The sequence below is a fragment of the Benincasa hispida genome, chromosome 9 (assembly GCF_009727055.1).
Source record: "Benincasa hispida cultivar B227 chromosome 9, ASM972705v1, whole genome shotgun sequence".
NCBI lineage: Eukaryota > Viridiplantae > Streptophyta > Magnoliopsida > Cucurbitales > Cucurbitaceae > Benincasa > Benincasa hispida.
In genome coordinates, this window is record NC_052357.1 from 88,074,754 (window position 1) to 88,099,745 (window position 24,992).

General features: G+C 34.7%; 1 protein-coding gene across 1 annotated transcript; it reads right to left on the reverse strand.

Annotated features, from left to right (window-relative positions):
- Positions 1–5,848: 5,848 nt before the first annotated feature.
- Positions 5,849–8,662, reverse strand: LOC120086058 (transcription factor TCP4-like). Its single transcript, XM_039042482.1, has 2 exons — positions 6,360–8,662; positions 5,849–6,254 (listed from the first exon to the last, which is right to left on the reverse strand). Exon 1 carries the CDS (start codon positions 7,710–7,712, stop codon positions 6,399–6,401), a length of 1,314 nt encoding a protein of 437 aa, XP_038898410.1. The 5' UTR covers positions 7,713–8,662; the 3' UTR covers positions 5,849–6,254; positions 6,360–6,398.
- Between the last annotated feature and the right edge of the window lie 16,330 nt (positions 8,663–24,992).

Consider the following 24,992-nt stretch of genomic DNA (forward strand, 5'->3'; position numbering starts at 1 on the left):
TCTAATTTTTTATTGTGTCTTGTCTTTTATCCAAACAAGATGCCCAGCAAGACGCCATCAGTGAGTAACTGTAAAGTATAATGTGTCGAGAATATCCTTGGCAATACCAAACTTGGAAAATTATCTACAACTTCATGTTGATTTTTTTATGGAAAATGACATCTCTTAAAATGAAGATGCTAGGAACATGTAATTGAAAGAGCAAATAACGAGCAACATTCAAAATATGTTGATGTTTTCTCTCGATAACAGGGTTTTGTTTCGGACGAGTATCATAGGAATGTTGATGTAGAACTCCTTTAGTAGTGAAAAAATCAGTAAAAGCAAGTTCTGAGCATTATCAGACCGAAAATTTTTAATAGATGCATTAAATTGATTCTCAATGAGTTTGAAGAAACATGGAACAAGTGTTAAAGCAACCGACTTTTGTTTCATAAAAAAGACCCATGTATATCGAGAGTGATCATCAACAAGTGTTAGAAAGTATCGATAACTAGAATGCATAGGATTCTGATACAGTCCTCAAATATCACAGTGAGATATGAAAGATAATCTTTTTTGCTTTGCAAGGGGACAAATCATACAAGTAGTAGAATTATTATTCTGAAATTTAATTGGTAAAACATTTTGCAAGGCAGATAAGTGTTTGTGAGAGGAATGACCCATTCGATTATGCCAAAGGTTAGTATTCTTTATATGAGAAACAAAATAACACATAGAAATAGAAAAACTATCAGTTGATTTGTTTGAACTGATCTGCAACTTATAAAGTCCCTGCCAAACATCAACCTTCTCAATCATCTTCATGGTTGACATGTTCTAAATAATGCAGGAATTCCCAAGAAACCTAAAAACAATTGACTGATCAGTAATTAAGGCACTTATAGAAATCAGATTATAGTGAAAATTAGGAACAAACAAAATATTTCGGAGCATAAGGTGAGAATCAATTTGAATATCACCAATAAAATCCACACCAATACGAGACTGATTAGGCAAAGTAACACACATTCCAGACACAAGCATGAGATGGGAGAAAAGATCTCGACAAGAACAAATATGTGTAGCAGCACTAGAATCGAGTATCCAAGATGTAGAAGCAGCAGATAAAGAAGAAACAGAATATGTACCTGCTACATGAGAAGTGATAACATCAGAATCAGAAGTAGTCTTGGCTTTTGTTAGATGTGTCTGAACAAGACTCACTAGACTTTGACATTGTTCTGCCGTAAAACCAGGAATAGAATTAAAAGAATTTGCAGAGTAAGATTCGGGCTTAGTTGAGATATTCTCCTGAATTTTGTATCCATGAGGAAAACCATGTAACTTATAACATTTCTCAACAGTATGACCTGAAATGTTACAATAGGTACAAATCGGACAATCTTTCTTCTTAGAATTAGAAGAAGTTGATGAGGAACGAGCATTTGAATTAACAGTAGAAGAAACATAAGAGGAAGAGTTCTTCAGTAAAAGAGTTGTAGCAAACGAAAAAATGGATGAGGAGAAAGGTGCAACACGTTATTCAACTTCTTAAGCAACAAGAGAAAAAGCTCGTTGTAAAGAAGGCTCAGGTTCCATTTGAAGGAACTCGTTTTTTAAAGAGATCCTTGAGCAAAAGTGGATCGTCCAAATTCCATTAATTGTTGAAAACATAATTTATAGTAAACATACCGTAGATATGCATTTAAAGTTAAAGTACAACAACTTCTTGAAGACATTCTTCGAGAACTTCTCGAACCAAACAGATCGGACACTACCACAAAGAGCCTTTACATTCTCGGGGTGAGAATCCAAGAGTGGTGGGCTCTAACTATTTTGGTTAGGATGGATAGTTTAGGTGGAGGAAGGAGATTGAAAGAACACACAGGACTTTTCTGCAATTCTCAATCGTTTAGCAAGCTAAAAAACGTTAGTCGTTCAGGAAGAAAAATAAAACAAATTTTCTTCTATTCCTCTTGCAACAAAAACAATAACCACCCATTAAGGTGGTTGTAGAGAAAAGAGGGAAGTTATTATTCAAATAATATAAATAAATATGATAACTAACTTATCATATTATATTTATATTAAATTATATGTTATATCAAATATAACATATAACCTATAGTTTTAATATTGTATCATATACAATATAAACTATAGTTTCTTTTCTCTATTTTATAGAATTTAATATAAATCATATTTATATTAAATTTAACAACTATGAATCACATTCATAGAAAATATATTTGAAAATATAATGTATCAAATATATTATAACAATTATATCATATATAATTGAAACAATTTAATTATATCATATATAATTAAATCATTCTTATTAATTTGAACAATCTGAATTAACCCAAAAACTGATTCTCAACTAAATCCTTTTGAGCTACCAAGGGGACCTTATGGACCTGTAGCTTGAAACTCCAATGGTTTATGAATAATTAACTAAACTTTTTAATTACATTATTCACCATCCGTTAACTATCGGGCACTCCACTAAAGATCGACAGCTGCACTCTTTGCACTATAGATATGTTTCTGCGTTCATTGGATATAACCAATCAACAGTATGATGACCCTTCATAAATTGCTCGTAAGTAAAGTTAGGCCAAATTACCGTCTTGTCCCTATAGTTACATCTAACTTCTTGTACCATTGATCTCTCTAATGAACAATAGATTATAGTCCTACTATGACTACACCTCTCGAGTCAGGAGAGGATGTGACACCACATTGTTCAAGACCCAGAATTAGCTCTTAAGGGAGCAATTTATCTACTTACCCCTGCTTCGGGGAATGAGTGAATTCCATCTTGTGTAGTTGTGTAGTTGTGTTCCCAACTCCTCAATCAAACGAATCTCTAAAATGGTAGGCTTGTTGAGTCGGCGGTGTGGCCACTCTCACCCATACAAATCAAATGACTGCCCTTATAGGCAGGAGTTCACAACTCACTCAGGATTCATGTCATGTTACCTATGGTCATCCTGGTGAAATGTAAGTCTCTATTATGAACGGTGTTATATAATAAGACTAAACATTTTGTGGTCTAGTTTTATACAAACTCCTTTGTATAGAATATTACTACTCGCATGTCTAATGCATGAATGATCAGGATCAGATTATTTGTAGCACTTTACAATAATTGTAACACCTACAAAGCGGGTCATACTCATAATGTCACCAGGATAAGATACTCAGCCTTATCAATATACTACAGACCATTTAGGTTATCACTCAAACATGACCCACCTATATGTCTCTACATACATGTTTAAGTTACAATGATAACCTTGGACGTTAGTTTATTGGTTTGTGGTTAATGCAACTAAAATATCACATATTTTATAAACAAAGTGAATAAAATATCATATATTATTAATCACATAAGAGTTTATTCATACAAAGTTTACAAACTATAGGGCATTACGAGATTTATGACATCAACCCCAACACCATTAACAGAAGATGTGTCCGAATTTGACTAAAAGAATCATTCGATCCCATGAGAAAAGTCATTACGTGCTCTATTTGAAAATAGTTAACCAAATCTTTAACTCGTCCACAGGTATAATGACCACAAGTACATGAAGGACGGTAAGAAGCAAGTTCATTCCACAACGTTTTCATTTTTGCAAAGTAGGTCGTAATAGAGAATTGATCTTGAGAAAGAGTCGATAACTCACGACGAAGTTGGAAGATCCGAGGTCTGTTCTTACGTTGATGTCGCCGTTGAAGATCAACCCAAATAGCCCGTGTTGAATCAGAGATGTTAACACTCGCAGATATCTCCTTCGAGAGAGAATTGAGAATCCATGCCATAACTACATTGTTACAAATAATCCACGAATTCCGCAAATCTCCATCAGGTTTGGACAAACTTTCATCAACAAATCCAAGTTTGTTCTTGACCGTGAGCCCTAGAATCATAGTACAACTCCATGAAGTATAGTTAGACTTTGTCGGAAAATCTAAGACGAGGACAAGATTTGTGCTGTCAGAGTGATGGAGAAAATAAGGATTCAAACATTGATCAAGAACTGAGGAAGAAGATGAAGAGTTTGCCTTCAATGTTGAAGCAAAAGGGTTATCGGGAAGGTCGGTCATGGAGAAAAGGGAGAAAATTCTGAAAACCCTTGAGAGAGACTGAAAACATCTGATACCAAACTCAGGGTAACTTAAAATTATGCCTCGAATATTTATTAATGAATTGGCACAATAAATAGGCGATCAAAATACATGTGGCATAACCAGAAAACAACCAACTAACCAATCAAAAACTAATTCTAGTAGTTCGTTTTTAACCTTCATAAAGTTATACTTGGATTGTTCTTATTGAAATTTCAGAAAACATTATTTATTAAATAATAATTTTATCAATTTAAATTTGAAATTATTGTTAGTTCTTTAAATTTTGTTAAAAAATTATCTCGTAAAACTTGTAATTGTTCAAGTAAACCGTGGATTTTTCAATTTGGATATTTAATGGTAAGGCATTAATTTAAATAAGGCGAGCTAAAAAAATAAAGATTGCTAATATTATTACCAAAACAATAATTTTGGAGTAAGTCTAATAAGTTGTTTAAAGTTTATAAGATAAATTTATGTTTTGAAATTAGAGCCAAATTAGAATTAAGTTTTATTGTGTTATGATTAAATAATGTTGATAAAGTAAATTCAAGTGTATTGTTTGTAACTCGCCTTACAATTAAAATTTGAGATTCAAATCATTTTCCTTGAAAACATCTTACTAAGAGCATAACTAATAGAATTAGGTTAAGATAGGAAAATCAAAACACAAAAAATAATTTTCAATTTAGAAAATTTCCGTTAATTAATTGATTACCATTAGTATAGACACGGGCATAGCGCAACTCACATAAGAACTTCGAATTCTATCCCTCCAAATGATTGTGCTAAAAAATGCTATCAAAGATGCAACAAGTCAGTTTGGAGTCGAAAGAACTTGCACAATAAACGTTGCTATCATCTAGTACTGATATTACAGTTTTTTCTCCCCTTTTTTTCCCATGATAATGCTTATTGTTGTAGACTATATTAAGGTATTTAGATATGGCTATGATCAACCAAACTATATCTTTGCTGAAATTACCACACCAAGTACTAGATCTCATTCGAGTAAATGCTATGCCATTGTCTTTGGCAGGTGATAAATTCAGTAAGAAAAGCATATAAGAGGAAAAAAAGAAAAAAGAAAGTGGGCATGAACACTATTAATGGCATACATCTTCTAAATTTCTTTGTGCATCCAATTCTTCTACAAAACATTAAGTCATTTCAATTTCCCATTCTTAACAAATTCTCAAGACTTGTAAGAACATTGAGACAAGGTTATCTACCCCTGTGGGAAAAATTTCTGGTTTTGTATAAAGAAAGCTTCGTTATGGATATACCTTCACTTTGCATCACAAATTGGATAAGGAGAAGTTGAAACTCTTTACCCAATCTAGGTTTTCATGTTCCAATTGTTCCATTTTGTATATCCAATAGTTCATATAGATAGGCTAAAACGGAGAAATTATTCAAAGAGATCACCACAATGAGACGGACAGATTCACATTGTTGGATGTATATATATGAAAAAGAAACATTGCATTAGTGGTTGTTGGAAAATGCAGGTTTTCAAATACACATCCAACAATTAATAAGATGAAGTCATAAGGTGGTGGCTTTGTTGAATAATTTTTCCTAGGAATGACACTAAAAGTAGGAGGGCATTCATTTCCTTAGGTTGAATAATTTATAGCAATTATATAATCCCAACCATCAAAGCTTTAAAGACACAATAACTATGTAATCAAATTCAAGTTTCCTTTAACAATGAGAACAAACCAAATAGCTGAAATCAATGAAAAGACAGTGGATTTCCATTATTACAATGAAACAGAAGGAAAAAAGGTTCACAGAAGGAAGACTAGAATGTTGTACAAGATTAGAAGAGGCCATTAAAATAGACAATTGAAATAAAGACAACATTAGACCAAACAGATACTGCTCAATCACATAGAAAGCTCTGAAATGGAGACAGATAGGCAAGCTTTCAAACAAGAAAAAGAAAAGCCAAAGCATAAACAGAAAGAGAGATAACTCAGGAATGAAGAAACCTGATGAGATAGTTTCAGGATTTTTCTTCTTCCCACAATATAAGCCATTGAGAAAGTAACCCAAATTCTGATCCCTGCAAACAAGCCAGCAATGGGGAAGTAGCTTCACTGACTTTATTGGTTAACAATGAACAAGTCCTGCAAAAAAGAAAAAAGGAAAAAGAAAATCCAGTTAAACTAATGGTGTCTAGAACTAAAATTGGAATTGTGTGAACTGGGTATTGATCTAATGTGGTTTCTTACAGAATAAGGAGAAAGATTTTAGCAGTTGTTTTAGCAGATTCAATGGCGGGAATTGGAGGAAGCAGAGGATGGTTTTTCAGAAATACCATCATGTTCCTCTTCACCCGGGATACGCGCTGGAATTAGAAACCTGGAGAATCCGCCGGAGGCGAGTCCAAGACCCGGAAAAGAAGATTGGTAGATCGACAGTGGAATTAGTTGCGGTTGATTATCGACGAAGGTGATTGATGGGTCTATCCAAGCGCGAATCGAGGGCGTGTAACTGGACTGAAGGGGTCCCCTCTGAGAAACCAACTGGTTTTCTCCGAACAGAGGTTGCAGAATTGGCAACGGTGGCGATAGAGGCGAAAAACTCGAGGTCGTTGGCTGCGAGTTGTATACGAATAATTCTCCATTCACACCTCCAGCTCCGCCATCTCCGCCTCCACTATGATCTGCACTCCCTGTGTTCCAATGCAATATCCTCTGGAATTGGCTGATTTCCACGGCCGGTGGGGGTTGCTGATCCGACCATCCATCGAAGCAGCCTAATGGTGTTGATCCAGAGAAATAGAGATGATCGTTTTGATGATTTTGAGCAACTGGATGCTGAGTTCGTTCGGATTCGAGCTTCAATGTTGGGCCTTGAAGAGACTGCAAGGAGAGTCCTAGATCTTGCGTTCGGCTATTGGTTCTGGAGAGCAAATCCGGTGGGAACGCATCGAACTCGAAAATCGACGACGGTGTCTCTGTCGCTGTCGTCGTAGTTATCGGTAAAAACGATTTGAAGGTATCAACGATTGAATCCGAATCGAAAGATGGTGGAAGAAAGCTGGAGTTGTCGCTATTAGGGTTATCCTCTGTGGAAGCATTCTGCAAATTCTGCATAGTACATTCGGAAATTCCGCCGTCGCCGGCCACCAAATTCCCTTTCCGATTACTAATTCTAGTGGTACTCCCCTCCAGTGAGTTAATAGCAACTGGAATTTTATTTTCGCTGTTCTTCTCTGCCTGCGTTGTCGATTTGTCGGTGCTCGTATCCAAAACATTTGGATTCCATCCGGGAAGCTCTCGAAGCTTGTCTATGGCAGGTTTGGCCTTCTTGATGAGCCAGTCGACGGCCTTGCTCGGCCGGTCGTAGCCAAGGCGGTCCTGCACGTCGTAGAACTCGATGGCGGTGTGGGCAGAGAGTCTAACACGACGATCCCTCGGGCCTTTCGCCGTGCAAACTTTGCTGTGACGGTCTTTTCTTCCAATCGAACGAACAATGCGACCTCCTTGAACCTCCACGATTTCACTCCCACCTCCACCGCCACTACTTCTTATTCCCGATTTTGATGATTTCGCCGGCCATTGATTGCTGAACAACCCCATTTTCCCTTCATCTTGGAAGCTCCACCCAGCGAGAGATGAATCCGACACCGGAGGAAAACAAGGACGCTTCTTGGTTTCATATACGTACTGAAGGTTTCGTTCATCTTCTTGTTCCTCTGTGTTAGTGAAGTTTATAACCTGACTCCGATACCGCCGTTGAAGATGACGATGACGATGATTCGACTGAGGATCCAGGCTCAATCCCTTGAGATACCCTTCCTCCAGCTTTGATTAACAGTTGATTCCTATTCCAATTCCTCTTCACTTTTCTGTAACACCCTCTACAACTACAACCACCATTGTTATGATCTCTGTTTCTGTAGCCTCTCCAAAAGGGCTCCGCCATTCAATCTTCTCATTCACCATCAAGACCTCCAAATCAAAATTCCAATCAAACCCACATGCGAAAAACGAATCCTACAACCCCTAACCCATCTTTCCTTCACTTTACAGATAGACCAAATGGGAAAGTGATTAAAGAAAATTGCAACTTTCAAGAGAGAAGAGTGTGGGCTGGGAACTTGAAATTTCTAGGAAAAGAAAATGGAGGGATTACAGAGTGGGAAAAAAGTTTTTATGGGAAATGTGATGGTGAATGATGGGAAAGTAGAAATTTTTGGATGGGCCTATGAGAGGGCTTGATTGTGACAATTGGAGGGTATGCCAGCTTTTTTCTTCTGCGCTACCATTGTTATTAAAAACAAGATATCTTTCTCTGTCCTTATAATCACTGCCTCCTCTGACCCATGGATCTCATCATGACACTACACTACGAGAGTGGTGATCATCGGTAGGACCGGGTTAATTTGAGAAAAAAAAAACCGTCGCTGACAACCGATGACTCGAGTTTTATCAGTCGGTTTTGGAGTGCCGCCCGAGGACACGGTCGATCGGTCGTTTTTATCGGTTTTGGTAAACCCATCAAACTTTTTAAAAAAATAAAAGAAAAGAGTGAGAAGGGATGAAAAGGAGAGAAGAAAGAGAAAAACGAAGAACAGAGGAGAAGAAAGAAGAAGTTTCAAATGGAGAAAGAGGAGCGACGAAAAGTGAGAAATGAGAGAGAATATAAAAAATGAGTTGGAAAGAAGAAAAGACAAATGCATGATGGAAAGAGAATGAAAGAGATGGAAAGAGGAATAAATAGGCGTGTCAAGTTGGAAAAAGAATAGAGAAAATTATTTTCTTAGTATTTATTTTTATTGATAATTAATCATTTTACGTAAATCAAGATATAATGATGAAGAGAGAGAAAAAGATTAATTGTTTAATAGTAATTTTACACCCATCCGTACCATTGATTAGGTAAATCACAGTTTTTACTTTATTACACGCGTAAAGCGATATAAGTTCGATGCAGATGTCAAATATATCGGACGGTTCGGTCGGCAACCCAACCGACCGTTCTTCGGTTTTCAAAATATAAACCCGCTGCCAACCGGAAAGCCTTTGAATCCGGCCGGCCGACGTCGGTTTAGCCGGTTTTTATCAGTTTTTTCGGTTCGGTTTGCACACTACACTTTATATTTCTAAAATTTACATGATTATTGTCTCATCTTACAACATTTCATTGTTGAAGAAATTTATTAATATTGTAATACTTAAGTAGATGACCACTTAAATCCTTTTTTATATATATGAATAGTCTTTTTACCTTTAATTCTTATACTATTGGTTACTATTCCTTATTTTATCTTCTTTTTTAAAAGTTAAATCTCAACTAGAATACAATGTACTCTTCGAATAAGAGTGAGAGGTCCAATATTATAACTTTTGGCTATCGAATAACTTACATTGTTTTATTGTCATAAACAAATGGTGCACAACACTTGTTGAACATATTCCTTTACAATCCTACCACAATATGTCATTTGATGTTGGTTATTTATTATTTCGAAATTCTAACATTTTGGTTTAGGGTATGTGTCTTAATCAATTGAATTACGCTCGTATTAGCTAGTAAGAATCGGCACCTACGTGCACACATAGGCATATTTAAAAGATAATAATTTTTAAAAAATTATTTTTGTTTATGAATTTTGACTGCGAATTCAACTATTTGACTTTAAAAAATCTACAACTCATTATAAGAAGTTAATGAGAAAATATATTTAATTTTCAAAAATAAAAAATCAAATAATATAAATTTCGAAAATGTTGCTAAATCATCTTTTGAATCATGTTTACCAACTGTTGATAAAAGAAACAATAAATAAATAAAAATGGCATTGTTGAAATAGTCATTTTTAAGGGGCATCCAATCCCTTGGCCTCTCGGAAACTCGATCTCGGTCGTAGGCGAAGGAGACAAGGGCGAGGCACCTAACATGCTCGAGACTCAACCTCCATCCGTCATTAATGATCTCAATCCGCAGCGGCATAAGCATTGATTAACGTTGTGAGCATCTCGGGTGTGAAGGAACAGCCATCAGCAGAGGTAGTACGATTCTATCTGTTCGAGTCTTACAGCTCTGTCCCGGCATCAGGACCTCCCCTTTCCTTTGTCACGCTTGACGACAATCCACTTTCTATCTCCCGAATACTCAGTGGATGAAGAGGAAAGCGGGCTCGAACCCGCAACTTCGGCCTTGACTATTAATTTTCTATTTGTTTTGTATGCAATACTTATATTCCTTTTACTTTCTTTTCTTTTTTATCCTCTCCTTTTCCAATTCAACAGTGTTGTGTTGCTTTTTAATTACTGAAAATTTGGGATTTAGAGAGTATTTGCTCTTAATTTACTTATCCATATAATTTCTCAAACTGGGTTACATAATTTTTACGGTCAAACAAATGCAACAATCTTTTGAATCCCAAGCGTTGATATACAGGTCAATTTGATGATAATTTGGTCTATAAAATATCAATTACTATTTAAAAATTCAATCATTTAATCCTCTATCTCGTAAATATTAAACTCAATAAAAGAACGAATATCAAAATGTCCAAACAATGACCAAAGTTAAAAACTCAAATATGGTTAACCTTCTTATCGAACATATAAGAAAACTTGGAAGGACTCTCTCTGATCATACTGTGAACGATTCTTCTTTCTTCGTCATACCATAATAAAATTATTTAAAAATAATGTGGAGTTTATTAAATAAAATAATATATCAATAATGATATTTAATGACGACAATACCTGATATCTTCTCCTACATGTACTGTTTGATAATAATTAAATCGTAATTAATAAAATGTCAAATTCACAATATGCTTTTTTAGTTGAAATATACAAATTACTGGTTTAAGAATACATTTTCTAGTGTTATAATAGTTTGATATACATTATTAACAATAGAATGCACTTTCAATTATTCCAAGAGACATGATATTGAACATAATTGGATAAATTATTCAAAACTATTAATTTTTTTTTTTTTCAATTTTATTCATTACCAATTATATATAGATAAGCATAGGGATGTCCATTTACTCCGTGGTTCGAGGCCCCACAGGGATCCGCCCGAGGTGGGAAGTCCCCAATTAGACGGGAAATGGGTGAAGGAGTGGAGATAATTTTTTTCCGTTGATTAAATGGGGACAGAGACGAGGATTATATTCCCTGTCTCCGTCCCCCACCCGATGAATATATTATATAATTATATATATATAATTAATTAATTGTTATTGTTATTATTATTAACTATTAACATAATATGAGTTTATTATTATATTATTATAGTTATAATAATTATTATTTTTATTTTATCTATATACTTTTTTACGAAAGTTGTGGTATAAAAAGTTAGTTATTTTATAATTTTCATTTAAACCTTTTCATACTTTAATATTTTCTAAATTGTTTTACCATTTAAGACTTTCTACCTTAAGCCATAAATGTTGTAGTATTTAAATGAAAATTTTGACTATGATATTGTAATATTCAAATTTTAACTTTTAAAAATTATAGGATTAATTATATTTTTTACGCGTATAATAGTATTATTTTTTATAATAAATTTTTATACTATTTTATTTGAATGAAAAAATTGTTGGAAATAATTCATTTAATATATATAATTTATTTGATTGAGTAACAAAAATTGTTAAAAATGATATATTAAAAAACGGAATAAATGTTCTCCACGGGAAACTCGATCCCCGCGATTTCTTGTGGAGAATTTCATGGGGACGGAAAATGAAATAAGGGGCAGTGACGGGGATGGGAAGCCTTCCCCATCCCCATCCTGTCCCGTGAATATCTCTAATAGGCATCCGTATTAAATGATATATATAAAATTTGGAATTGATCCATAAATAATAAATGATTATGTAACATCAACTTTCAAATCCTAATGTTATAATGCCTTGGTTGCATTTAATATCTATATCAGTGAAGGTTAATAATGTAATATTTTGTACTCGATAATTGTTGAAGTGAAATAATATTTAACTTAAAAATTGTATTTCTGAATGTCGTTTCAAGTTAATTACACTTTCACTAAACATAACTTATTTTTAAAATATATATATATATATATATATATATATATATATAATAATATATATATATATATATCAACATATGAAGATGAGGTTCAAACTTTTAATTTCATGATCGAAGATATATGTTTTTTAATTAATTAATTAAGTTGGGTTCAACTTGACATACTAATTAAACACAAATCACAACTATGATGTTTGACATGATTTTAATCTTTAATGTATAATCCAAAACATCTATATATACTCTTGTTTATTCAACGCATTCTCATAATATATATTACCTCTCTAAGTATACAATTTATGTGTTCTATTTGTTAGTAATATCGTTTTAATAAAATTAAAAGTGTTATTACCACGAGTCTAAATAAATTTTTTAAAAATCTTAAATTTTATATATGAATGTAGTGCCACTTTTATTTATTTATATATAGATAGATAGATAGAAACAACAAAATTTATACATACAAATATCCATCACAATATTAGATTTTTATTGATATTTATACATTTCTATGATTTACCATCGTCAACATGAAAAGTGAATTGTCATTTTCATTATACCATATAAAATCGATGTAACATTTTTTTTAAAAAAAAAAAAAAAAAAAACATAACGTGAATATAATATTATACCAAGTGTTCCAATTAATTTTTTTTAAAAATGTAAAATCGTGTTTTAATAATTAAGATAATATTTGTAATTGTTTATTATTAATTTTTCTCATAAATTTTTATCGATATTTTCATCTCCATTTCTATAAAATGGAGAGATGAATATATATTTTAATAAATTTATGAAAACAATGTCTTTTTATACAAACAACAACAACAACAGTTGTCCATTATATGTAGACGAAAACGATGTCTTAAAGTGATTAAACTATTATTTCTACTAAAGCATTAATGTCATTCTTGTTTCATTTATACAATTATTTATTTGAAATATATATAGAAACACAATTTGACAGAAGATAGATGTTTCCAATACAATATTTTTAGACAATTGAATTAAATAGATGGAGCTTTTCAACCTAGGATTTGTGAAGAAAATATATTGAAGTGTATAAGTTATATTTGATATTTATAATGATTTTACCTAGCTAGTCTAATTAATTCTCAATAGTGATAACTAAATATGACTTAATTATGATCTTTTGACATGCAATATTCTTGCATATCAATTATCAATCAAATAAAATTTGTTGTTAATATATACTAGCTCAATAGACAATAATCAATAATTTCATATTTTATTCTTTATATATATATAACAATATTATAACTTTGTAAATGGCCACAAATCACTTATTCGATGTGTTAATGTTGGGTGAAAATTTAATTTTCAAAATTAGAGGGAACCAACTTTTTTGGTTGGAGAATCCCACATTGGAAAATTTGGTGTTAGAAGTCTCATTTATGTACTCTAACCTTGTGTTTTAGGTTTAGGCCCTAAGGGGTAACCATGTTTTAGATTACTTTTAATAAAAATATTATTATTATTATTATTATTATTGAGTTTAGAAAGGGTGCACGTTCCGATCGGTAACGCTGCATTTCCGATCGGTTTCATTTGGCTGTGGCCGTCGTGTCAATACGCGAAACATCTTAAAGAGAGCGAGCGCCGCGACTCTGCCTATAACGACTATTCGCCTGGCCGTCGTGCCTTGACAGTTTACAGTTCGTCGTTCTGAGGGCCCTGCCGTTTTCAATAATTTTAAAACGTTTTGCGGCCATCAATGGCCCTCAGTAGCAACAATGAGATATCTAACCTCAACCGTCCATTAAAGAGAGCGAGCTTCGCGACTCAGCCTATAACGAGTTTCTGTTTTGCAAGTTTTGCTCTTTGCCTGACTATCGTGCCTTGATGGTTTACAGTTCGTCATTCTAAGGGCCCTGTCGTTTCCAACAATTTTAAGACGTTTCGTGGCCATCAATGGCCCTCAGTAGCAACAATGAGATATCTGACCTCAACTGCCCATTCCGATTCGAAGGAGCGAACTTTAAGCAGTGGAAGCAAAAGATGTTGTTCTGACTCACCGTCAAGAAAGTTGCCGAAGCTTGTACCAGGGCTAAGTCGATCGTCCCTTTAGAAGAACCAACTGACAACAGATAAAAGAAACTGCTGACTGGGAGGAGAAAGACTTTTTATGTAAGAATTTCATTTTAAATGGTTTGACTGATGATCTGTATGACTACTACAGTACAATGAAGACATTGAATGAGGTCTAGGATGCCCTACAAAAGAAGTATGACACTAAGGAGGTCGGGTCGAAGAAATATGCGGTTAGCCGTTATCTCAAGTTCCAGATGACGGATGACAAATTCGTGGAGGCCCAATCCCATGAACTCCAGAAGATAACCCACGAGATAATTACCGAAGGCATGCCTCTAGACGAACAATTCCAAGTTGCTGTTATTATTGATAAACTGCCCCCCTTGTGGAAGGACTTTAAGAACACTTTGAGGCATAAGACCAATGAGTTCTCCTTAGAAAGTCTTATAACCCGACTAAGGATCGAGGAGGAAGCCTGGAAGCAGGACCAGAGGGAGGAGGTGAACGCAGTACCTAGGAAACTCGCCTCTGCCGTGGTAAAACCTGACAAAAAACCTAAAAGGACAAAGAGGAAAGGTCAGAATCGTGGCTCCAACAACCAGAACCAACAGAAAAAACAGAAGCCCCCTTCAGGAGAAACGGTACAGTTCCTCTGCTTTAATTGTAATAAACCTGGGCACATGGCTAGGAACTGTAGGAACAGGCGCTGTCTCTTATACACATCTAGATGTGTATAAGAGACAGCCCCAATATTATGCGTTACTCCATGCCAAAAGGCTTATAATAACTGACAAACGCATGCGCTGAAGCCAGGCGATCGCAAAGACAAACGCATGAGATAAGCGATCGCAGACGGTAATCACATGCATCCAACGCATGGAAGTATTGGTAATCGCATGCGTCTAACGCATGGGAATTGCGGTGACCAAATGGAGATTGTGGCCACGAAGTGATAGCCATAATAGAAGATCGCAAGATGGGTAGAACGCGTTGATAACTTCGGCTAAATTAAGCTCGGACGCATACCTTGGGAGTATCAATAAGATAAGGCGATGTGACAATGCCCATATCGCGACAAAAGTAGCAATGAGCAATACCGTCATCATGATAGCTGTCGGCGTCCAAACTCTATAAATAGCCCTTGGGAGCTTCATTTTACAACATCCGAGCTTCTGCCTCAAGGCAGAAGTTTGTGATCACAGATGAGAGCCTGAAAGAGATTTCCAGTGAGAATTTCTCATCTCCACAACCTAGACCGAGTGACGATCGGAGCATTCGCCGGAGATAGAGTTCGAGAGAGACATCTCCATCATTCAACCATGGCACCATCGGCAGCCTTGACGCAGATTTCTTCATCTCCCTTCTAATCTCTGTATCGTATTACATTTTAGCTTGAGATATTAAGATATTTTTTTATCAATGCAAATCCTAATTCCTCCATTACCGTCTTCTTCATCATCTTCATTTCTATCATATTTTATCTTCAACGTTTATTTATCAAAGTCAATCGCATGCTTAATCGTGTAGCCTAGAGATAGGACGCATGAAGCAATCCACCGAGAGGTGTGCATTGTGCAAGTATAGTGAGTTAATCCTCTTTTCTTGATGAAAGGTTGTAGCAACCTTGTCTATGGGATGTTGCATTGCTTGTCTATAAATTAAATAGCTGCGTCTAACTGCCTGAGAAGGTAAGAGATGGAACGCACTAAGCAAGGTTCGCATTGTTCCTAGAGATAGGCACAATCTTATGCTCAACGCAACCATGCACTATAAAGATATAGTCATGCGGCTGACCACCGAGAGGTGTGATGCGTTAGTGCAACGAGCTGGGATTACTCGGGCAATTTAAGATAGTAAACATCACTATGCGTTATTGGTTGTTGTGTTTCTACCTATTCTCATTGTAAACCTCCTAGTGCTCAATCTGTTTAGCTAGCAGTAGGAGTAGTGTATAAGTCATTTAAACTTTCTTCGCTTTATTTTTCTTTTATTTCTCGCCCCAAACGCATCATTTCAAAAATATTATTGAGTGACAAGTCCCCGTGTTCAACCTCGAATTACTCGAGAAACTTGCGTTTATGTTATACTTGGTGAAAGCGTAAGAAAACTTGTGATAGGAACGCATGGTCATTTCATGCTAAGATTAACGCATCATCATTTCGAAGCATGACCTCAGACGCATGGAAGCAAATGCATCAATTATGTCTAACGCATGATTTCATGTTCAAACCCATCCGTCCTTAATAATTAAAACAAAACAAAACCCGTTCCTAAAATATCCCAACAATCACCACTCCATGAAAGTTGTTGGAACCGGTGAAGTGGAACTGAAGTTTACCTCTGGGAAGACCCTCACATTGAAGGACATTCTACATACTCCAGAGATACGAAGGAATTTGGTTTCAGGCTATCTCCTCAACAAAGTCAGGTTTACTCAAACTATAGAGGCAGACTTATATACCCTTACTAAAAATAATGTATGGGAAAGGGTATGCAGCTGAGGGAATGTTCAAATTAAATCTAGACCTTAATAAAATGAAATCTTCTGTGTATATGTTGTGTTCTATGAATATTTGGCATGCTAGACTTTATCATGTGAATAAGAATTTAATTAGTAATATGATTAGATTGGAAATGATACCTAAGTTATCCATGGATGATTTTGATAAATGCGAGTATTGTGGTCAGGCTAAAATTACTAAAACTCCGCATAAATCTATACTTAGGAATTTTGAGCCTCTAGATTTGATCATTCTGATGTATGTGAATTTGATGCCATATTGACTAGGAACAGTAAAAGATATTTCATTATTTTTATTGACGACTGCTTTGATTTTACTTTTGTATACCTGCTGAAAAACAAAAGTGATGTGTTTTATGCCTTCAAACTTTTTGTTTCTGAAATAGAGAATCAGTTTAATAGAAAAGTTAAAAGACTTCGTAGTGATAGGGAAACCGAGTACGACTCGAACAGTTTTAATGAATTCTTTAACTCACATGGAATAATATACGAAAAGACTGTACCTTATTCTCCTGAAATGAACGGAAACGCCAAAAGGAAAAATAGAACTTTAGCTGAGTTAGTAGTTTCTATTTTACTTAGTTCAGGATTCGTGTCTTACTGGTGGGGTGAAATCATCCTTGCCATATTTTATGTCCTAAATTGAATCTCGAAATCTAAAAATAAAACTTCACCTTACGAAATTCTCAAGAATAAGAAACCAAACTTGTCCTACTTTAGAACGTGGAGTTGTCTAGCCTTTGTAAAGATTCCTGACCCAAAAAGGAGAAAGTTGGCTAGTAGAGCTTACGAGTGTGTCTTTATAGGTTATGCCTTCAATAGTAAAGCCTGCAGGTTCTATGATCTAGTGAACCAAATGATTATTGAGTCAAATGATGCCGACTTCCTTAAAGATAGGTTTCGTTTTAAATCAAGGAATTGTGGGGGCTCTGGTTTAAATGGTATAACCCTAGTTAGAAATCCTAACCCTAGAGAGGAAACTGACCCATAACCTAGAAGAAGTAAGAGCTAGAACCGCCAAAGATTTCGGAAATGACTTCTCGACCTACAATGTAGAAGATGTTGAGTTTTATGTCATAAAACTCGTAATATGTAAATAATAGAGCTTATTCTGATAATTCAATAAAGGTGTTATTGAATAGATCTATTGCTTGAATAGAAATCCAATAAACCTAAAAGTCCCTTGACTATTGGATGAGTACTTGAACTTTATGTGGAGACATAAAGGTGGATCAGGTTTGAGTAAATAGTCAAAATGATCTATAGTACATGGATAAGGTTGGGTACCTTATTCTGGTAGCACTATTGGATACGGCCTGCTCTGTAGTTGTTACAAGGAGTTGTAAAGTGCTATAAACGAAGTGATCCTAAATCGTTCACGTTGGACATGAGGAGTGACGGTGTCCTTGTGCAAAAGAGTTTGTACAAGATCGAACCACAAAATGAGTCACTCTTACTTTATAACGATGTTTACTGTTTAAGACTGACTATTTCAAAGCAATGACCTAGGTAACTTGACCTTAATCCTGAGCTAACTTTGAACTCCTGTTTATCTGGTATTGCCTTAGGATTTTCATAGGTGAGGGTTGGCTCAACAGCGCTGGCTCAATATGACAGCCATTTTAGGGGTGAGACTGGATAGATAGCTGAGGACATAGGGTGCAAGAGGGAATTCACTCCTACCCGCTTTAGGGATAATAGAGAGATTGCTCTCTTAAGTGCTAATTCTGGAGCTTGAACAAGGGATCCCGCCCTCTCATTTGGCATGAGAGGGACTCGGTTTTGTGATTGGATCACAAAATAATTGTTCATTAGGGGATCGGTGGAGACTTAAAAAACAAGAGGTAATTTCGGGGGTAAAACAGATATTTGACTCAGCTGTTATTACGAACAACTTGTGAAGGGTTAACTTACTAATCATGGTTATATCGAGTGGACATAATATATCTACAGTGAGAGGAGTTCAACTATGGGCTTTAGTGGAGTGATCCATTAGTTAACAAATGAGGGTTAGATCGATCTAATGAGTTTAGTCGATTAATCTCGAATCGTTGGAGCCCACGATCTGTAGGTCCATGAGGTTCCCCTACTAGCTCGGAAATGGATGAGCTCTAGAGTAGCATGATAAGTTAATTTGAAATGTTCAAAGTAGAATCAAACGAAATTGGAAAAAATATATTTAAATATGATTTAAATATATGAAGATGAATTTGTGTAAAAATTAATTTAATATTGGATATTAAATTAATAAGAATTATTTAAATTGTTTAAATAATTATTTATTAATTTTATTAGAAAATTAATAAATTTTATTTTAGAAATAAAATATGATTTTAAAATCAATTTTGGATTTTTGAAAATTGAAAAATCACACAAACTTGAAAAAATGAGTTTTTCAAGTCATCTTCAAAGTTGCTTACAAAGAACCCACCACTTCTCCTTTGATTTACTCCAAGCATGAATTGCATCCTATGTAGCACATCTCTTTGCATGATAATCTTCAATATATTGAAGAGATTAGAGTGGAGAAAAAGAGGATGAACCGACTGAATTTTTGCTGAAAAATTCGAATGAAGAAGGTGTTCTTCAATGGGTTTTGTTCAGTGAGATTTCTCCATATTCCCTTTGATTTCAGTTTACTTTTGAGTCCTACAACTCAATCTAGAGCACCAACAGGATAGTAGAGAAGATCTTGTGGTAGTCTACACAAGGATTCAGAGGATTTTGCAGCTGAAAATGGAGATTTCATTGGTTCGGCCAAGGTATGTTCATGAAACCCATTATAATCTGTTTTAGCATGTTTCTTTTCAATCAAAACTAATGAATTGGAATGCTTATGGCTCCTAATTTCTTTCGCTGCGTGATGGTGTCGATCCAACAGAAGAAGACCCTAAAGATCTAAAAGTTGCCCTGTCCTCAGTAGATGCCAACCTATGGCAAAAAGCCATAAATGATGAGATGGACTCACTTGAGTTAAATAGGACTTGGCACTTAGTAGATCTACCCCGGGATGTAAGACAACAGAGTGCAAATGGATCTTAAGGAGGAAACTTAGACCTGATGGGACTATCGACAAATTTAAAGCCAGGTTAGTAGCCAAGGGCTTTAGACAGAGAGAAAACGTAGATTTCTTTGATACCTTCTCCCCTGTCACTAGAATTACCTCTATCCGTGTCTTGTTCTCTCTCGTTGTTCTTTATAACCTCGTAGTACATCAGATGGATGTAAAAACCGCTTTCCTAAACGGTGAACTTGAATAAGAGATTTACATGGAATAACCTGAGGGTTTTGTTGTCCATGGTCAAAACAATAAGGTGTGTAAATTAGACAAATCTCTCTATGGACTAGAACAAGCTCATAAGCAATGACATGAAAAATTTGACAACCTTATCCTATCTAAAGGTTTCAAGGTCAATGAAAGTGACAAATGCATCTACCATAAGTTTGATAATAACCTCTACAATATCTTGTGTCTATATGTAGATGATTTGTTGATCTTTGGGCCGAACTTGCACGTCATAAATGATGTAAAATCAATATTGAGTGCGAACTTCGACATGAAAAACTTAGGAGAAGATAGTGTAATATTAGGCATAAAAGTAAATAGGTTTGAAAAGGAAATTTCTTTAGATCAATCTCACTATATAGAAAAGATTCTAAAGAAATATAATTACTTCAAGTGTAAACCAGCCTGTACTCCTTATGACCCTAGTGTCAAGTTGTTCAAGAACACTGGTGACAGTGTTAATCAATCTGAGTATGCGAGCATCATAGGCAGTCTTAGAAACGCTGCCAACTGCATTAGGCCTGAGCTTATACTGTAGGACTATTTTGCAGGTTTACAAGCAGACCTAGTAAAGAGCATTGGAATGCTATAGAAAGGGTCATGAGATACTTAAAGAAAACCCAAAACCTAGGATTACATTATCAAAAGTTTCTCGCTGTCCTGAAAGGGTTCAATGATACTGATTGGAATTCTTTTTTGGATGATTCAAAGGCTACAAATGGCTATATATTTAATATAGCTGGCGAAGCTGTCTCTTGGAAGTCCAAGAAACATACTATTTTAGCCCAATCTATAATGGAGTCAGAAATAATAGCACTAGCGACAGCTAGTGAAGAAGCATGCTGGCTTAGAAGTCTGATATCAGAGATTCCCTTGTAGGAAAAATCGGTACCAGTCATATTGATCCATTGCGATAGTACTGCAGCAATCGCAAAAGTTTAGAACCGTTACTATGACGAAAAGATACGTCAAATACGTCGTAAGCACGGTACCATTAGAGAGTTTCTTACTACTGGTGCAGTTAGAGTGGATCACATATGGACTGATGAAAATTTGGCAGATCCTTTGACGAAAGGACTGGCCAGAGAAAAGGTTTTTAGAACCTTAAAAAGGATGAGACTCATGCCTATCGAAAAATGAATCACAGTGAGGAAAACCCAACCTGTAGACTGGAGATCCCAAGAAATAGGTTCAAGGAGTAATAACTGATCACGGGTGATATATAATGAATCACGCTAAACCAAACACGGAGTTCCATTCTTATGACTTAAAGTATGAATATGATATCCTGAAGCGTAAGAAAGGTTGAACTCAATTCTTAGGGCTAGTTGCATAAATAGAATTCAGGCCCAAAATAATAGAACGTGTAGTACAAGGATAAAATAATTGCATATATAGATCAAAAAATGGTAAAAGACTAAAAAATCCTTACCTAGCCACCATTTTGTTCACCTTTTCCTGATTTTCTCAAATTAAAAGCTATCACTGATAGCAGCTATCAGCTGCTATCGCTGATAGATTTTATCAATTGCTATCGATGATAGTTGTATTAGTGATGGGTTTCAATTTGAGAAAAATTAATACAATCTTGAAATATTAGCTTTTAATTTACTATCAATTATTAGTAGCTATCATTGATTCACTGTCATCAATTGGAATCAACGTTGAAATATTAATACTTAAGGCTATCAGTGGCTATCAATGATAGATTTATAAATAGTGATCAACTTTGAAAGAAGACCAACACCTTTAATTACCATAGTAGTTATCACTAATAATATTTTATCGTGGCTATCACTGATAACAACTATCAGTCGTCATCACTGATAGACTTTCATCAATTAGAATCAACCTTGAAATATCAACACTTAAGGCTATCAATGATAGACTTCTATAACTGGTTAACCTTTGAAAGAAACTCGATATATAGATATCACCTAAGTTTTATCACTGATATCACTAACATCACTCATATTGTGGTTATCAGTGATAGCTTCTTTCACTGATAATATCACTAATAAGATGTTATCAATGATCTCTCTGATATCATGCTATCAGTGATAGTTCTCTATCACCGATAACGTGTTATCAGTGGTAGCTTTTATCACCAATAACGTGCTATTAGTATTAGCTTCTATCACTGGTAACATGTTATCAGTAGTAGCTTCTATCAATCATAGCCACTAAACACCTTTTTGCCCCTTTATTGTCATTCCCAAACATTTTTAAGTCCCTTTTATTTCTGATGATAGCTTCTATCACTAATAAACATGCTATTAGTGATAACTTCTAGGCATTCCACTTAAATTTTAGTTTGAGATTCAACTTTATTAATTAAATTGACTAAGTTGGCTATCAATGATATATTTCTATAAATGGCTATTAACTATGAAAATCTAATCAAAGATTAAAGTATCAATGATAAAAAATATTAGTGGCTATCACTGATAGATTTTCATTTGCTTTTTATATTTATTAGTTGTTATAATAATCAAACTTGATGATTGGCTTGTTAGTGTTAAGTCACTTATGAATTGAGTATTTTCAAGTCCTTACAGAACCCAGCTTCATAATTCTTGTGAAAACAAGGGGAAGAAGAAAAATTCAAATAAAGGAAAGAAAAATTTTAAAAACAAAATAAAGACAAGGGAGGGCAAAGTTGGAAATTAAAAAAATCAAAGATTGACTAGTCAACTCATCTATATTTGCAAATATTTTAAAGATGTAATATATTTTTAGATTTTTTTCTCTTATTTTACTATGTAGTACAAATATCACAGTTCTTAATGAGATTTATACTTGATGACAAGTGGGGTACCCAGCTATAGGAGTACACTTGATAGACTCACCTGTGTGAATGTGGAAGTGAGGGTCGCTTCCTATGGAGTTTTTAGGCAAACTCTCTAGAGCATTCACTATACCGGGATTCACGTGCTAAGCCTTAAAAGCACGGGCTTTCGTACTACAACCTAATAACACTCTGTGTGAGATGCGATTAGAAATAGAGTTTAAAACCAAGGGTTACTTAGTATATTCTGAATCATCTACACAATGTAAAGGTTCAAGTCGTAAGACACCTTTGCTTATGCACAGTGTTGTATAGATTGAAACTGTTCGATGAAAATCTTTCCTCTCTTTTCGTTTTGTTTAAATTTCCAAGTGAGGGATGGTTGGGTGAAAATTTAATTTTCAAAACTAGAGGGAACCAACTTTTTTGGTTGGAGAATCCCACATTGGAAATTGGAAGTCTGCTTTATGTACTCCAACCTTGTGGGGTTTGGGCCCAAGGGGTACCCATGTTTTGGAGGGAGTGAGGAGATAGACCAATGTGGGTTCGGTAGACATCCCACACGTGCGCCGCCACCGTCGTTCGGCATGGCGAGGCAAGGTGCGCGTGTGCGTGATGATTATTTTTAATAAAAATATTATTTATTATTATTATTATTAATTTTTTAACCGAAAAAAGGGGGAAACAGTCCATTCATCCCGTTTCGTTTCATTCGCCCATCCGTAACGTCTACGCACGTTTTGCTCCCTACTGTTCGACGTCGAAGGCCTATAAAAGGCGAGACCTTCAGCAATTCGTAACACACAAAATCAATTTTCTTAATTTTCCACTTCATCGTCCTCTCCTTTTCCATCTTAGATTTTCGAGCAGTGAGTTTAGAAAGGGTGTACGTTCCGATTGGTAACGGTGTATTTCCGATCGGTTTTCATTTGGCTGTTTTATCCTGAGAATGATGTGGCAACTTTCAGACTTGCTTGCACACTTAAACAGAGCTACGAAACGTCTTAAAGAAAGCGAGCTCCGCGACTCAGCTTATAACGAGTTTCTGTTTTACAGGTTTTACTCTTCGCCTGACCGCTGTGCCTTGATGGTTTACAGTTCGTCGTTCTGAGGGCCCCGTCGCTTCCAATAGTTAAGAAACCTTTGATTTTGGCGTTCTTGTTGTTTTTATATGATGACACCATTATGTAATTTTGTTTTTGTTTATAATATTTTTTACACTAAAGAAATTGGTTTGAGAGAGAAATCATAAATTCTTGGTTATTGAAGTATGTCATTGGGTTACATTCGGTTTTCTTTTCTTTTTTTCTTTTTTTTTTTTTTTCGTCAAAGCGAACTTAGCTTAACGATAATAGCCTTGATCTTCCTCTTTTCAGATTGAAGGTTTGATTTTTTGTTTCCTGTAGTTGTTAATATACTAGATAAATATTTTATTTTAATAAAAACTTAATATTGTTTTGAAGGTAACTTAACTTCAAAAGTGTCTAATAGATACATATTTATGTCGATAAATAAATCCAAACTAAAATTTGAAAATTAAGGGATGGTTTGATAAGTAATTAGTCTTTTGTTTTTTGAAAAAGATTTATTCTTGTTTGATATCTAATCGAGTTTTCTGATTTTTCAATTTAAAAAATGTTTTTAAAACTGCTGAGAAATTTCAAAAACGAAAAAAAAAAATGGTTTTCAAGAATATGTTTTCGTTTTTGAAAACACGCGCTTTATTTATTTATTATAGAGATGGCTCCGTTTCCCTTGTGTCGTAGCGGTATGAATATTTGTTTGGTTCAAATGCCAAAGTTCAAACTTGCCACAATGATTTTTCTTATCTTTTCCATCCTTTGTCATTTTATTTCTTTTCCATTTTATAATAACAATTTTTAATATTTATATAGAAATAAAATGGTAAATAATGTCAAAATTATATATTTTTTTTGTTTTTTTAAATATATTACTTTCATACTTCACTTCCACATTTCATCTGTCCTTCCATTTCTTTCTATTTTAATTATAATAATAATTTTAACTTTCTATATGAATTTGAATGATAAATAACGCCAAACTTTTTTTTCCTCTCTAGTTTCACTTTCACACCAATTCTCTCTCTCTCTATCTTTTAAACAAAAATATCTCAATTTTTCAGAATAATATTAAAATTCAAAATTAAGAAAACGCGAATCATTG